The 17,152-nt window shown below is 42.5% G+C and overlaps 1 protein-coding gene across 1 annotated transcript; it reads left to right on the forward strand.

The window, feature by feature from the left end:
• The first annotated feature begins 936 nt into the window (after positions 1-936).
• On the forward strand, positions 937-12,601 carry RFC3 (replication factor C subunit 3). The gene is made up of 9 exons (XM_086481880.1): positions 937-1,023; positions 2,147-2,284; positions 3,386-3,453; positions 6,504-6,601; positions 8,132-8,313; positions 8,556-8,692; positions 8,823-8,921; positions 9,974-10,043; positions 11,727-12,601. The coding sequence occupies exons 1-9, from the start codon at positions 937-939 to the stop codon at positions 11,916-11,918; spliced, it is 1,071 nt and encodes a 356-aa protein (XP_086338006.1). The 3' UTR covers positions 11,919-12,601.
• The last annotated feature ends 4,551 nt before the right edge of the window (positions 12,602-17,152 follow it).

Below are 17,152 nucleotides of genomic sequence, written 5' to 3' on the forward strand. Positions count from 1 at the left end.
CTGCTCTCCTTTTCCCGGTTCCCCTCCCTGGCTCGTGAGGGGCTGTCGGGTGACAGAGCAGCTGGCACAGTTTAGCCCCGGCTACAGGCTAAATGTAAGCAGTGATACATAGATGACGGGTGACCCATTGTTTGATGATGAGGCTGCAAGTCTGGGGTGACACCAAGACAGAAGAACCTCAGGACCGTACGTTCCCACGACACAGAAAACCGGCCTCCCTTCGCCAGGCACCTGTGGAGGCCAAGCGGCCGATCGCGGGCTGAGGGACCCGCTCACAGGCGGGGCGGGCAGGCCACACGTGCCCGAGGGGCTCTTCACTGTCGCCCCTCGCCGTGTCCTTCCCTGCCCGCTCGCCCTCCGGGTCGCCGCGCCGTCCCAACGGGAGCCGGATCCCGGTCGCCCCGCCCCGACCCAACGCGCCTTCTGCCGGCCCCGCCGCCGCAGCTCACGCGCTGCCGCCAGCGCGCCCCGCCGCCGCTCGCGTGGCGTATCTGCTTGTCATTAGTAAAAACGCTGAGTTTGCCACAAATAGCAAGAGATGACGGGCAGCAGCGGTCCCCAGCGCCGCCACTCGCGCTCCCGGGCCTGCTGCCACCCGTCCTCCCCGGCGCCATGATCCGGTTTCCCCAGCTGCCTCCCCCCACGCCCGAGGGCCCGCCATGGCCGGCCGGCAGGAACGGCTGCGGCAGCTGCTGCCCCCGGCGCCACGAGCTTTGCCGCTGCACACACAAACCCTGCCAGGGCACAGTGGGAAGAGCCGCCATTTGCGGGGGGGGGGGGGGGGGGGAATAGAACCCCCACAGCCTGCGGGGGACCGGGCGGGGCCGCCACCAGCTTCCGCTCCCCGCGCCGGTCCCTCGGCGGCCGCCGTAGCGGCCCCTCCTCCCACCGCTACGGGCCGGGGCCGCGGAGGGCGGCGCGCGCTTTTCAACCGCCATGAGCCTGTGGGTGGACAAGCACCGGCCGGGCTCCCTCGGCAGGCTGGACTACCACCGCGAGCAGGCGGCCCAGCTCCGCAACCTGGTGAGGGGGCGCCCGGGCCCGCCGTCCAGCTCCCGGGCGGGTTTCACCCCGCGCCGCTGCGGCCTCCAGCCTTGGGGGCGGGGGTCGCCTCAGGCGAGCCCGCCACCGGGCCCCTCTCCTCCCCGCAGCGGGGATCCTCCAGGAGTCGGGATTCGGCGGCCCGTCAAGCCGCTCCGCGGGGCCGGGGTTGGGAGCTGTTCCCTCGGGGCGGGCCCTGGCCTTCGGGGGAGCTTCCCTGCCGGGAGCCGCCGGTGGGAATGTGGTGCGCGGGCATCGTGTCCCGCTCGGGCGCGTGGTCCGTAGGCTGGGGAAAAGGCTGTGGTGAAACTAGTGGCTTGACTTTTTCAGGAGGGATGTGCATCTGTGCTACCTGCTGGTTTTAGCTGAGAGTAGGGCTTACCTTGTTCACTTAAAGTTAGCCGAAGTTTTTAAGGTGAGCAGCTGGGAATAAAAGCCAGGACTGTGTAGTTGTTTGGGTGTTAAAGGACTGCTTCCCCTGCCAGATGGGCCGACTTCTCTGCACTAGGCTGCTGGGCTAATTCACTCTCGGTATTCCTCTGTGGCGGTTACACCTAAGTAATGTAAATTCTGACGGGGGCGTTTGGCCAGATGGTCTCCAGGTTATGCCTTTTAGCTCTTCAAGAAACAAACTCCTTTAACTTCGTTTAAATGCAGACTAGCTGTTACTCGTCTGCCCACATTCAAGGCTTCAAATGAAACATCAAAGTAATTACATATATGCATATATATCATAATTGTATGCATGTATATCTGTCTTAAACTTTGGTTTAATCCTTTTTACTGTGTGCTTATTACAGCTGTCACTCTAGAAACTCTGGAAAACACGTAATGGTTGTTGGTTTAGAGGTTTATTTGGGTTTGTTGTTTGTTTTTTGAGTGGTGAGGTGTTTGGAGTTAAATGAGTTACATATGGTCTTCAGAAAAATGTGGTGTTCCATGGGAAGTATTGCTGCAGGAAAGGATTTCAGCAGTTCTAATAAGTACTTACGTTGTGACTGATCTGGAAAAGTTATTTCATGTAAACTTGGGTGAGAAGGGAAGGATGAATACTCTCTTATAAGGAAAATACTGTAGTAAACTAACCTTGTTGCTTTGTGTTCAGGTTCAGTGTGGTGACTTCCCTCATCTATTGGTGTATGGACCATCAGGAGCTGGAAAAAAGACAAGAATAATGTGTTTGTTAAGGGAATTATATGGTGCAGGAGTAGAAAAACTGAGGATTGAGCATCAGAGTATAACGGTAAAAAAAAATCTCCCATCTGCTGCAAAGTAATGTGGATATTTATATACTGATGTGTTTTGTTGTGAGGCCTTTATATTTATTTGAGTTTTAAAAGTAATTTTCTTTGTACTCAGTATCTTCCAGCTATTTTATGTAATTAATCAGACTAGTTTGGTTATTGAACAAAAACTTTTGCCAGATGTTCTTGTTCCTTAGGTCTTCATGGGTGGGAGGATGTGGGGCTTTTTTGTTGTTTTTTGTGGTGGTTTTTTTTTCTTTTTTTTACAGGTCAGTTTGGACAATAGCAAGTGTTATGATAGACTAGCTCTCAATTATGTGTATAGCATATAATTTGTCTGTAAAAATAACCCTTATCTTAAAAATTATTAGCGCTGCTTTGCATATATGCAAGTTTTAACTTGTTTTCTTATTCTCATAGTGACAATTTCAGCATTAGCAAGAAAAAAAATAATTTAAATTCTATCTGCCTTGGGTCTTAGGCATTTAGTTGTTTGTTATTAAAAGGTTATATTATCCATTCAAAACCCTTGTTATGGAAGGCTTGACAAATAAGGGTTTATCAAGCTTTTTTGATAAATAGGTTATTTAATGCTTGTTTTTATACTTGTTCCACTACTGAGAATTAAATACTTGGACTGGATGACAGAAATATAGCGTGTGTTTAACTGTTCAGAACCAAATTCAGTGGTGATATAAATACTAGTGTTTTCTTTAAATGAAGTGTAGACTTAAATCCTTTGCCAAGATGTTTTTCCCTCCAAAACTTCTCTGGAGGGACAAAGTATCATTCCAAACAGCTCATTGCAATAATAAGATTTCTTCTTACAAAACTCAGTAACGTGAGCGTGCAGTAATATGGGCTATGTGTTGCTATAGTAATTATTACTATTACTATTTTACAGGCTGGATGATGTGTCAGTACTCCTCCATTGGAGGTGGGGTTGGGGGGTAGGAGATGTGTAAGTCTAGTGTCTCAGCAGCTCTTTGAGGCTTTTGGTTTGCCTGTGACCTAGCCAGTTGTAATCTGTAAGATAAATTTTTTGCATCAGATTTTTAGAATGCTCTTTCTGAAGTTTAATATGCTTACTTTCTACATAGGCACCTTCTAAAAAGAAAATTGAAATTAGCACCATTGCAAGTAATTATCACCTTGAAGTTAACCCAAGGTAAGTGTACAGCAGAAATGTCCCACTTCAAATATCACCCGCTGGGTGTACTGCAAGTCGTTTCACCCTGGGTATGTAAGGGTCCGATTGCACCATTTATTGCCTGAGCAAATTAGCTAATGGTTTGTGGGTTTGGACTGCGGATGGGAGCAGGGAGAGGATTTTTAATTGAACAGCTCTAAATGATTAAAAATTCGGATTGCTGAGTGCTGAAGACAGTAATGTTCTGCTTAACTAGCCACATAAGCATGCTGATGTTGAGGGCTGGGTAACAGAAACAGTTCTGGATTCATAGATTTAACCATTTAAGTTGAAACTGAGCTTTTATTGGAACCAACACCTCCATATTGTTAGTTCTCTCACAAATACTTTCAAGTCACTTTTATTTTTGTAAACAAGGTTTACCGAGTAGCTCTTAAAATAAAGAGTTTGGAGCATGGGAAGGAACACCACCACAAAAATACTGGGAATCCTGTCATAAGCGAGGTCAGATGTTGATTTAAACGGCAGAAGCTATAACGGTGTACTGTATGTCTTCTTTGACAGTTGTGAAATTGCTGGTGATAGTTCACTGACCCAAAGTAAATACTTGTATTTACCTGAAACCTTGTAGTGTTGCTTTAAATCACATGAGAGTAAATGTCATTGTGCACTGGGAGGCTTTGGTTGTCTTGGCATTGTCGGGGTTGCGGTTATAAGCCAGTGTGTATTCTGAAGTAACTTTCAGCTTTGTGCTTATTGCTAAACCTTTTCTCATGGTGCTCTGTGTTTTAGAAGCTATTCTCGTGTACCATGTCTCCTTCAAAAGCTTGTTCTGCAGCTCATCTCTGTGTATTGATTAGTGAATATCTGCTGGTATTCTAAGACAGACCAAAAAACTAAAGCTGAGACTTATAATGGTAATTAAGTGTTTAAATATGTTGTCCAATGACAGGACAAGGGGCAATGGGTGCAAGCTGAGCATAGCAGGTTCCATATTAAAATAAGGAAAAACTTTTTCAGTGTGGGGGTGACAGAGCACTGGAACAGGCTGCCCAGAGAGGTTGTGGAGTCTCCTTCTCTGGAGACATTCAAAGCCCGCCTGGACACGTTCCTGTGTGATCTACTCTAGGTAGTCCTGCTCTGGCAGGGGGGTTGGACTAGGTGATCTTTCGAGGACCCTTCCAACCCCTACTTTTCTGTGATTTTGGTGATATAAAATGTGTGACCATTCAATCTTTTGGTTTGATAACCTAATAGTACTAATACTTCTTCTGTTACTCTCCATAGAGTACTTTTAGCTTGAAACATATAAAATAATTGTGTTTTACTTTAAATATAAAAATCCTGGAAGTGTAGAACTGCTGTATTGGCTATTGCATATAATAGTATGCTGAGTTTTGATTAAGAATTAATACATTGATTTATAGGCTTTAAGTGATCAAGCAATTGCCATGTTTGTCTGACCAGCCAGTGAACCTGTGTGTGCTGTGCTAATGTTTATCAGCATAGTCTGTGAAGTTTGATTGAATTATAATGTTGTGCATCTTGAGGAACATGATAAATGGCTAACAGGGAAAGGAAATTAACTTCTGGAAAGGACTCTGCAGACATTGAATTTATTATGGAACTTTATTAGATAGAACTGTTCTTTTTCCTCCAAAAGGAGGATGTTGTCCAAATTCCCAAGTGGTGTCTGCTGGTCACTTGGGTAGATGCTTTAAAACGGGTTCTCCTGAGGAAATGGGTAGTGAAAGAGTAAGGAACAATAAAAATTAAGTATCTGTATGGTAACTGCCTTTGTTCGTTGTTTTCCTGGAAAGTTTGGTGTGGTCACATGATACTAAGAATAATCTTTCACCATGAAATTGTAACTCTAGGTTCTCTGTTACTGCAGAGAATAATTTATCTTTAATTATTAGGAAATTGTTTTAATCACTTTCCATTTCCAGAAACTGGCCTAGCTCCTAAGTAGAACCAGCTAGTTTCATTTTGCTTTTTGTTTTTTATACTGTAATCAAAGGTCTGTTCCCTTGCTGAAGGACAGATCTCTGCAGTCAAAGACAGTGTAGCCTGTTCAGCAGATTGTCAGCTGCTGAGCTAATACACTTCTGTCTGTTCTGCTGCCCTCTCCTTGGCCGGAATGGGGAAGGTCTGGTTGAGTGGTGACTGGAACACCACAGACAAATGCCTTTGCATTTGCTTGCCATTGAAATACTGCAGAGCTGCTGCTGCCTCTGGGAAGGCGATAGTCTGGGGATGCTAAAGATTGTGAGAGTGTTTTGGTTTTTTTTCCCCCCTCTTTTTCTTTGCTTTTTAAGTAATCTAGCTTGCAGGTCAGTCTGCAGTGGTTGTCAGGTCTGAATCAAACTAGCTGAGGTTCTAACCCTCAGTAGAAAGCTGTGCGGTGCTACTGTAGTGGATAGTGAGGAGAAGAGGCGGGAGGAGAGCTAGTATTTCCCTGTGTTTTCCTGCATTCTAAGAGGAAAAAAGCTAACCATTTGTGCTGTAACTGTGTTTTGGTATCAGTCTTTTAGTAGACACTCTTGTAGTTCCAGTGTCTCTGCTGTTCAAGTTTACATTGAGCATATATGCATTCATAGCATGACACCTAGTTTTCAGGGGAAAAGAACCGATGTATTTACATCAGTCCTTTGAGTCAGGCATCCTATTGTGTGGTTAAACTTAATTTTTCTTCCCTTAATGGGTAAAAATGTTCACATTGTGTATCTTTGACCACATCATAGGTGACAAAAGTTTAGACTTTTCATACCAGAAAAATAACTGCTATATTAATGAATTAATAAAACATTGGACAATGGTTTTGCTACTTCCCAATACAGGGCTTCTAATCCAGCTGTGCCTGTATAAGCTTTGGGTTGTTTTTATTAATGGGAAGCTGACTTTCAACAGAGTATGGGTGTTGAGCATAATTCTAACCTCAACAGCCTCGGAAGTATTCTAGCATTCTTGTTCAGTCAGTTGACCAAGGGGCTGCTTAGGAGGGTGTATTTTATATGCAATATAAAATTGTTGTTTTAAAACAAGTTTTATTCAAACTCCTGGTACAGTGATGCGGGAAACAATGACCGTGTAGTAATTCAGGAACTCTTGAAGACAGTAGCACAATCCCAACAGCTTGAGACAAGCACTCAACGAGATTTTAAAGGTGAGTAAAACTAGCTAAAACTAGTCAAAGTACTTTTTAAAATTGTTTTTCAGAGATTTCAGCTGACAGTTCTTATGTGCCTGTGTATTGCATGAGGGCATGCATGAACCTTTCCCACTTTTCTTCAACTGTGGAAATACTTTGAGTGGTTAAATACTCGGTATGAGGTTGTCTCTTGTGTTGCTTTCTTAGGAGTACCGGGTGTAGTTGAATGAGTGTGGCTGGGCAGAGGGAGCTTGGATTCCTGCTGTCTTTGTCCCAAGTCTACCACTGAAATGCAGTGTACCTTAGTTTGATGATCTACAGTAGTAGTTGAGTTATTAGCTACTGAGGCGAGTCGAGGGGCAGGATAACCTGATGGCAAACAGTGTGCTGGGTAAGTTAGGTGTTAGCTGCTTATTTGTAGTGTTTTGGGGGATGAGTTATCTTGGGCGGAAAGTTTAGAAGCATTTTATCCATCATGTACGGAAAGACACTGGGTAAGAAAATGAAGAAGGCTTTCATTGAGTTTTCCAAGACACATGTTGCTACAACTGGCTTATTTTCCCTCGCCATGACTAAATTGAAAGTGAAATCAGAACTATAGAACAAGAGATTGAAGGAGAGAGGAATTCTTGACAGAGTAGAGCAGAAATCAGTTGAAAATGGTTGTGGATTTAGTACTTTGTCTTATTTTCCTCGCTGTTCTCAGGAAATACTATATTTCACCTAAGCTGCTAGAGCCTGATTTGCTCTACCAGTTATTGATGTGTATATTCTTACAGCTACAGTCATACCGTGCACCTCAAAGCATCTGGTAAGCTGGCTGGTCTCCTTAGGCTACATATATAACCAGAAGAGAACTGGGAGAAGAGTAATGGCCTGACTTGTTCCTCCAGGCTATTCTCACTGGACCAGTCAGAGTACTGAAATGAGCTATCTCTGAGTTGCCTGTGGAGGAACCTGCAGAAGGTAGCTGGTTAGGTTAGCTGCTTCGTCTTGGGTGTCTCCTGACTGTTCTGAAGCATTTTTGAAGTAGGTTTTTCTTTACGTGTCCGTGGAAAGGCACTGCAGCTACAGTAACAAGGCAGCTTTCTACAGTCCTTTGTTAAGCTGAGACATTGGCTTTTAAATATGAAATGTATTGAGGGGAGTCTTCAAGAAATTTTTGCTTTTTGATATGTCCTTATGCCATAAATTCCTTTACATTTCTTACTTAAAATTTCCTTTAAAAAGTTACTGTACTAATTACCAAAATGAAAGCTTCTACACCTACCTGGATTATTTCTTGTCACTGAAGTGTTGCAGGCCCTGCTCTGAAGAAATTGACATTCCAGGACATGAGTATAGGGTGTGAAGGAGCAGAAGGTTATACAGTCAAAAAAGCATGCAGGTTGTCTTTGTGTTTTATTTTCCTGCCTGTGGAACCGTGCTGCCTTTTTCTGCTTGGATCGTTTATTTTGGTATTATCGCTCATATGTCAAAGCACTCATTTTCTTAGAAAGATTTGATATTAATAAAAAAACCCACTTATTTTTAATCCTTTTTCAGTGGTGCTGTTAACAGACGTTGACAAACTAACTAAAGATGCTCAGCATGCTTTGCGAAGAACAATGGAGAAGTACATGGCGACCTGCAGGCTGATCCTCTGCTGCAACTCCATGTCAAAAATTATAGGACCTATTCAAAGCAGATGCCTGGCTGTACGAGTGCCTGCTCCCAGCATTGAGGATGTATGTTGGCACAGAAGCAGAAATAAATTATTTAAAACCTCTTACTGGATAAGTTCTTGCTGTGGACTTATGAAATAAGTTACTACCACAAAGTGACCTCGTTTTTCTTTGTGGTGGTTGATTTGTCAAGCGTGTCTTATGAAAGACTGGTCCATCTCTGGTCCAGAAATGTTTCAAACAGGAGAATTGGTAGGTGCAAAGCCGTTCGCTAAGTGTTGTACTCCCTGCTGTTTTCTGTCTAGATCTGCCATGTCTTGTCCAGTGTGTGTAAGAAAGAAGGCCTGACTCTTCCTCAGGAGCTGGCTCAAAGGCTTGCAGAGAAATCTGGCAGGAACCTTCGGAAGGCACTGCTTATGTGCGAGTCCTGCAGAGTACAACAGTAAGTCATTGCTAAAAATTCATGTGAATTATACTCTCAGACACATAAATGAACTTACTTCTGAGGCCTTATTGGAATAGGTGACAGTTTGCTTTGATTTCAGTTTTTAAAAAATCCTATTATTATGTAGGTATCCTTTTACTGCTGATCAAGATATTCCTGAGATGGACTGGGAAGTTTATTTGAGAGAAACTGCAAATGCTATTGTTGGTCAACAGACACCGCAAAGGTAGGTGAATACACTTGCTTGCAGCTATAAATTATGGTTTTGGTGTACTTTTGAACCTAAAAAAAATTGCCGTATTTAAAAATACAGCATCTTTACTTTAGTTATATGTAATTTTCTGCCATTTCTACTGGAGCTGGTACTTTGCAGCCAGAGGAAGTGAGCTTTAAAATTACCAGAGGAGGCAGAGTGAGCATCAGGAGCCGAAACGATTGTTGGTTTTCTTTGTTGAAGCTTTGTAATCAAAAGTGAGCTTAAGCTTAGTTGCATGTTGTGCTGTCTGTCTGTCTGGTTGGGGGGGGGGGGGACGCGGCAGTGGGGAGCGTGGGTGTTGGTTTTTGTTGATGTTTGTTTTTATTTAAGTCTTCTGTTTCATCATCTTTAGCATAATACAACTTCATAAAAGAACTGGATGTTGAGAAATCATAATTTTATTAAAGCACATAAGGAGATGCCCCCTTTTATCCATCTCAGTGTCATACACACAGCCTGATCTTTTTAATCTGCTCCATATATAACTTGATGTCACTTAAATTCTTGTATTTAATTTAAATGCTTGTAGCCTCCCCCCTCCTGCTATCAAAAGTTGAGAACTGATAACTGTGTCGCTTTCCGTCACCTAATCATCTTACCCCCTCTTGTAAACAATGAAGACAGAGAAACAGTGTAAATGAATCTTGGGGCTCTAATCAATTTTGTGGCGTCTTCTCACTAATCTTAAGCATGAATAGTAATTGAGATATGAAGAGGAATTAAAGGGAGACAAGCCTGAAACAAATTCTAATAGCTTTGTAGCTTCTAGATTAACTGAGACCATTGTAACTAGAGTATATGTAACTTATCTTACTGTTTTAAATAAAAGGGGATGTGTAGCATTTGAATTGAAACTGACTTGTGCAATGCTTTTGGGTTTAAAATAAACACACAAAACCAGAAAAAAATCCCTTTGCTTGTGTTGACTTTTTTCCTTCCTGCAGCATATTTCACAAATAGTGAAAACACATTAGTATGCTTTGGGGATGTACTTCTGATATTTTGTGGTGTCTTTCCAACAGGCTTTTAGAGGTCCGTGGACGGCTTTATGAACTCCTGACACACTGCATTCCTCCTGAGATTATAATGAAGGTAATTCAGCTATCTAGCTCTTCATGTGTTACAAATATTACTGCTATGATAGTCTCAATTTGAGTTTTAAAAAAAACAAAACAAACCCACAAAACAACAAACCCGCACTAAAACGTCACAAAGTATCCAAATATTGGTGAAAAGCTGTGGCTTTTCCAAATAGACAGAAATGACCAAAAGATACTTTTCTCTTGTGTTTCTTTTCACTGGAGTAACCAAAATAGTCCAGGTTATTTCTCTGAAGCAGTAATTTAAAACCGTTGTTCTGCAAACATGATACATAGCATTCACTTCTCATGATCCTCAATCAATATACTAGAATGTTTAGTTAGGTTCATACCTAGATGTATTTAGGCATGATGGTTTTGAGCTGTGTAGATTCTGGGGTCAGGAATGTTCTGTTCTCTAATCTCGAAAATGTAAATGTCTAGTTTATTTTTGTTTCAGGCTTCCTTGTTCACACTTCTGAATGGTTTACTAAAACTTGTTTTGTGATCCCAGAACAGCAGCATCATAGCTGAGTAAAAACAATTGTCCCCCTGACAACTTCTCAGGCCAGTTTCTGTATTTGAAGCATTAGACGTATTTTATGGGCTAACTTTGATAACTTTTGCAAAAGAAAACGAAATATTTGTTGTTGTAAGTTCACTATCTGCTGTGTCCTAATGGAGAGGTTTGCTAACGGATGCTAGACCAGCAGGCTTCTTCAAAGACAGAAGTCACCTTGAGAGGAAAAAAAAGCAAATGGGACATTCATGCTTTTATTATAGGCAGGATGAAAGGATGCTGAAGACAACCAGAACAGAATAAAGATTAAAGCTCATGTTTGCAACTTACCCTAGGTGGACTTTGCCATCAGACATAAGATAATAAATTTCTTTTCACATTAACTACTTTCTGGCAATTTTGGTAGTTAGGTGTTTCTTTAACCTTCCTTTCTGATGGTAGGTTAGTGGATCCTGCATTGACCTGTTTGAGGACTGCTGTCATCAGGCCAAAGGTGGATGTTCTCTACTCACTCCATCTTCATAAACTTGAAATAGTCTAGAGATACTTCACACTTAATCATGACTGTTTTAATAGAGATAGATTTGCAATGGTTTTATTGCTATGTCGGATCCGAAATAATGCATTTCTGGTTTTTGTAATGACTGAGGTATTGTTGCAAAGTGTCTTGTGTGTATCTGCCCATACATATGTACATAAACTGATATACTTAAAATTTAAATAAGCCCTTCCCTTGTTATTGACTAATGTTGTTTCTCTTTGTGCTCGGTGCTTTCGAGATAGGAAGTAAGTGATTTTAATGCATTTGCTATCTTGGTAAAATTCTCTCCAGGACCATGTGCCAGCATGCAGTAGAGGTACTTGGAGATGAGGTTAATTTTTTCTTTATTAAGGCATAAGTAGTTCCAGTATATGATTTTTTTTCTATCTAAGAACATGGTAGGTCACGTCTATTTTGACGTAAGGAATTTATCTTGAAAGAAAGTTCAGAAGAGACATGGTTCCATGAATCTAATTCTGTCAAATAGGTGGTGTAATGATTTTTAAATGCCTTTTCTATTGGATTTGTGAGTGAACTGTTGGTCATAGCTTGGCTATATACAGAGAAATGGGATTATCCTTTTAACAAAAAATATGTAATTTTTCAAATACTGTCCTGTTTTTTCCCCTTTTTAGGGTCTCCTGACAGAACTTCTAAATAATTGTGACGGACAACTGAAAGGAGAAGTTGCACAGATGGCAGCCTTCTATGAACACCGCTTGCAACTTGGCAGCAAAGCCATTTATCATCTGGAAGCATTTGTTGCAAAGTTTATGGCAATTTACAAGAAGTTTATGGAGGATGGACTAGATGACATGATGTTCTAATGATAATGCCCAAAGTCATAATAGAATATTGTGTCATGATGCCAGTGATGTTGCAAATGTTGTCTGCTTGTCCGTACTTGGTTGCATGTGGGTCTAATTCAAAGTCAAAGATTTTATTTTGATATTAATGGAAAACACAGTGAACTAAAGAGTGATGTTTGTTCGGTTTTAGAAACCAGATGGATTGGTTGACAGCCACAAATCACCTCTATACAAAATACATTAGCCTTTCAGAAGGACAACAGGTTGCCTTGGAAGACATGTAAGATCATAGTTGCTTTGCAGTATTCGTAAGCTGAAGAACACGGATGCTGTATGCTTGCTTTTTGATTGTTCATGGGCAAGGCTCTAAGCAAAAGATGGTTTTCCCTTGTTGTGGTAAGGGGAAAGTTTAAGCATGTATGTTCTGCCTCCTGATTTCTATATCTCGCTGTTTGTCTGGCTTCTTTTATTTTAGCCACACTGTTTTCTGTGGTGGGCTAACACAGTGTTTTCTGACTCTTGTTTGTAAGCAGTTGCATTGGAATTGTGGATGAGCAATATTTTTGTGTTGCTTGTAAGTCAGTTTGACAACGTGGAACACTTTGTTTAGAAGGAATATGCCTTACAAAGCAAGTCCACCTACTGTCTGGTGCTTTTGGGTTCACCTCAACATACATAAGGCTGTTCAAGTAAAGATTATTCCTTTGACTGTGGTTTAACCAAAGTTTAAACTTTTAACAAATACTTTCACCTCTTAAATTGATATGTGGTGTTTTAAAAATGGCAAAATAAATTGTAAAAATATGAACAACAAATAAAATGCTGAATTAGTGTTTTACATTGTTTGTGACTACATAGACAGGTGCATTCTGTCTTTCAGAAAGTTGGGCTATAACCCCACCCAGTGTAAGATTAAAAGGAGCCACTGAAGCTTAGAATAACCGAACAATGAACCACAAAAATATCCACAACCCAACCAGCACCACCTATGCCATTTTATGCTGCAAGTCTTTTACACGTTTACGTTTATGTATTATGGTATCCTAAAAATGACGGAATTTATGCCCTCTCACTTCACACTGCTGATTTAGGCTATTACTAGGTAGTATTTAAAGGTAAAGTGAATTAAATACTGTTCCTTCCCCCCGGCCTTTTTTTTTTTTTGGTTACCAGGGAAGAGCTTAGTATTGGCATTTTTCTGTCAGAGCTAGTTCTGTGTAAAGGCAGTTTTTTGGAAGCTAGGCCCCTCCCTCTAGAGGGGTAAGGGGATAATGATGAAGAATCTCACTGGCTCTTAACTCTGTCATCCCGTTTAAAATGTACAAAAGGCAGCGTTAATCCTTGAAGAGGGAGTGTCACTGCTGTTCTCCGGGACTTGCCCATCCCACCCGTGCTGTTGGAGCACGGCTTGCCTTCCGACTCAGTCTCAGTAAGATGGTGCTGCCCTGCTTCACGCTCAACTGCTCTCCTTGAAATGAAGGCCAGAGGATGGATTTTTCTCTTCCATCTGCTCTTGTCACTCAAATCCACAGCACTGGTAGCTTGTCAGAGTGTGAGTGTCTTGACTGTCAAAGATCCTGGAAAACTGTTAAATTAGTGATAGTGGAAATGAGTACTTAAATCCATTACAAGGAAGAGCACAGGAAGGGCAGAGGGGCAAAATTACTGCATCAACGGATTGCCTGCTCTTTCAGGAGCCTAGCTGGCTCATTTTTAAAAGTGAAACAAAATTTTTGATTTGTCTGCTGTAAGTGTACAGCATGTGATGAAGCAAAAGCATGAGTTTTACCCCCTCCCTCCCTGCCCCATGCCCCCCACCCCACCCCCCAAAAAAAAAAAAAAAAGAAAGAGCTAATGTAGGAGAAGAGGAATGTATGTAGGGATTTGTGAAATACAGTTGAAATGCACAGGGACAGTACTGAGGTGGAGAGGCAGGAGCTGGATGGTAGGTTCATCAGCTGGAGGAGATAGAGGAGCAGCTTGCTGAGCTTTGTCTAGGAGACTGAAACCCCAACGTAAATCTCTGTAGGTGTTCTTGCTGCCTCTTCTTGGAGTTTCAATTTTATCATGTTTCTCTTTGGATGAATCAAGAGTAGCTAAGGATGGAAAAAGGGGATAATGATCAGGGATCACTGACAGAGGAAATACCTTATCATTGTTCCCAAAAGCCAGCATTTCCCCCTGCTGATCCTGCTCCTGCCTCTTTGTCTTCCCGAGCCTAGAACACAGGAATTTGAACACACACACAAATTTAAACACACAGGCACAGTATCTCGTAAGTCTCTGCACACATTCTTCCTTCCTGCAGTCATTTTAAAGGCAACTCTTGCCTTAAATGATCAGTAAGTTGTCCTTTTTGGGAACACCTTAGAGGCTGATGGCCACCTTGGATGCTGCTTCCCCTCCCTTTTGGGTAGCTGTAGCTGAGTTCCTGGGCTGCGCTGGAGGAAGCAGAGACCAGTAACCATCATCCCTTCTGCTGTGCACTGACGAATGGGGCTAATGGGAATGTATGAGCTGGTGGCTGTAAGAAACAAAAGGGAATTTTCTGCCATTTTTTCCCCTGTAACCCTTTTGCCAGAAAAGCAGAACCTTAGCCTGGCAAGCAAGGGTCTTCTGCGGTGGGCACGGCTGCTCCGCAGCCTGCACGCACCACAGCCCAGCGACAGCCGTGTGCTGGACCTACGCTGAGCACTGCGCTCGCAGCTCGAGTGGCAGAGGCAGCGCAGACAGACTTTTAAACACTTAATAGCACAGGACCAACCTCTAGATGATCCATTTCTTCAGCTGATTTCATCTTTTGAGTCCTGCTTAGAATTGCCTCTGAATTGCATGCTGAGAGGATTACCCTTGCTTTCATCTGGTGTCACCTCCTGCTAGTGCCAATTGAAAACTCCAAGCTGCTCCCACCCAGGTGGGACTTGGCACTGAACAAGTCTAAGAGGTTGCAGAGGAGTCAGCTTCATGCTAGCACAGAAAGCCAGAGGTGAAACTGGTTTTTAAAAAAATGATCAAGAAACTAAAGACAGCAACTGCTTTTGTTAAAACTTTCTCTGCTCTGCAAAGATCAGCTGTGCAAAGGGTGAGTCGTGCATTCAGACTTTATTCCCCCTTTCTGAAATCCAAGTGTTAAGTCCTGTGAGAAACGTTGTGTTTAAAACCACATTATTTTTAGACATCCATGGTAAACAACTCTACTTGAGCATAATAAACAGATTGTCTGATTGGAAGATGATTTTTTTAAAATGCATTTTGTTAAATAAATTCAGATGAGCAAAGCTGACATGAGGAATGTCCCCTTCTCTAGCAAAGAAGTACCCTGATTATCTCAGGCTGGAAGGTAAGGTAGATAAGAGGAGTTCATTATCACAAATTTTCCTTCCAACGCAGGGAATTCAAGATTATTACAGTTCATTGATATAAAATAATAGCTGTAATTTGTCTTGTTGGAAAGGGCTCTGCTATGCCTGAGCATCCTTCTTGCCTAACATTGTTTGCCTGCCCTAACAATTAGTGCTGTATGAATTTTTTGCATTGGATTTCAATGACCCAAACCAAACCCCAGAGTTGTAGTCTGCTAAATAGAAGTTCTCTTAACCTGACAGTGAAATGTGCTTCTAGTTCTTAAAGTCAAAAATACTTCTCTTGATCTTTATATTTCATAAGGAGGGAAGGAACATCAACACGTAAGCATGCAAAAGAAATTAACCTCTATTGTTGAAACTGCCCTGCAGGCTCATAAGCAGTACGTCATGCAAGTTGCATGTCAGGAATTAGTTGCACATCACAAAATGACCAAGATTAAAAGAGTTTGTCGTTAACTTCAATTAACGGGAATTAACTCAGAATTTTCTCTGTCATCAAAATTGAAATTATTTTCTGTCCAAATTATATAGGACAACTGGGGCCTAACCCAGTATTTTTTATTTTTTTTTTAAAGCAGTGGATGCTTTGTCTGAAAAACGAGCCTATTAGCAGTTAAATATTCCTATAACAGATTTTCTTCTGCAGTCGTGTACAGTGTATGTGCTGAGCTTCTGGAAGAAATTGTATACTCTGTTTCAGCAATCCTGGAGCTAGTAAATACTGTCCCAATCATTTGAGCATTAGGTGGTATTTCAGTCAGGATGGTTTTGGCATCTCCTAAATAGGCATGAGACACAATACAAGCAGAAGGAGCCTGAAGTGTGTAACTTCACCTCTGACACCACTGGCCTGTCTGCATTTCTTCTAGCAGAAGTGCTGGGGCACCTATCACCACCTCTGTCTGGGCACCCTCTTGGAGCTGACCTTCAGCCCTGTCCCAAGACATGGAGTAGATGTAGGCCTTTCGCTATGGAGCCCTAGCCTCTCAGGAACAAGACGCTATGAGATGTCATCTAAAATGCTGGGCAACAGCGAAGGTTGCTGTTCTCTGCTTCCCTGCAGTAACGCAGTGCTGGGAGTGTCCTTGCTGCCACACCAGAGCGCTCTGTCAAAATCAGTCATGGTCCAGTAGCAATACATGTGGGTATCTCGGCAAGACAGGAGTACCTGCAGCTTGGAGGAATGTCTGTTTTCCTGTGTCAAGCGAAACCTCTGCCTTTGATACAATGAAGTATTCTCAGGAATGTGTTTCTGATAGTCCTTTAAGTGACTTTCATCTCTTAATCAAAATTACAACTTCTTAGTCCCATGGAAGTCCTGCAGTTACTTTTAACTCTTTCTTGGAGACCATGTCACAGAAGCTAGTCAATCAGTATTACTCTTTTTCTACACCAACTTCTCAGCGTTATTCCCAAAGTAATTTCACGCCATGATAACTGCTGGAGTACAGGTTCCTAGCTCCACCTTCCTCGTTCATGCTATCTTGAACTGCTCTGCTTTACAGCCACCAATGCCCAGATCCTCCTGCCCAGCACAGTCAGTGCTTCCCACCCAGAGTGTTGTCTTCAGTTCCCTAGTGTCCAAGAACTCCTTTTTTTCCTGAAGACACCCCAGATTCAGTAGCTGTAGTCCTCCATCCAGGCTTAAATCTTCTCATTCTTAAACTTCCGTACACCCCCTTTTCTGCCACTCTGGCACCAGAGCTGCCCCTTTTTCCCCCAGGCCCCAGCATGTACCTGTTCTCATTCCAGTCTCTTTGGCTGGACCTGGCCTTGCCCAGGATAACAGTTCTTCAGTAACCTTTCCTGTGAAAGACAAGGTCTGCCTCCTCCCTCTGGTGCTGTAGATTGGAAGGGACCTCTGGAGGTCGTCTTGTCCTCTGCTCC

This window comes from Leptosomus discolor, chromosome 1 (assembly GCF_034619465.1).
Source record: "Leptosomus discolor isolate bLepDis1 chromosome 1, bLepDis1.hap2, whole genome shotgun sequence".
Taxonomy (NCBI): Eukaryota; Metazoa; Chordata; class Aves; order Leptosomiformes; family Leptosomidae; genus Leptosomus; species Leptosomus discolor.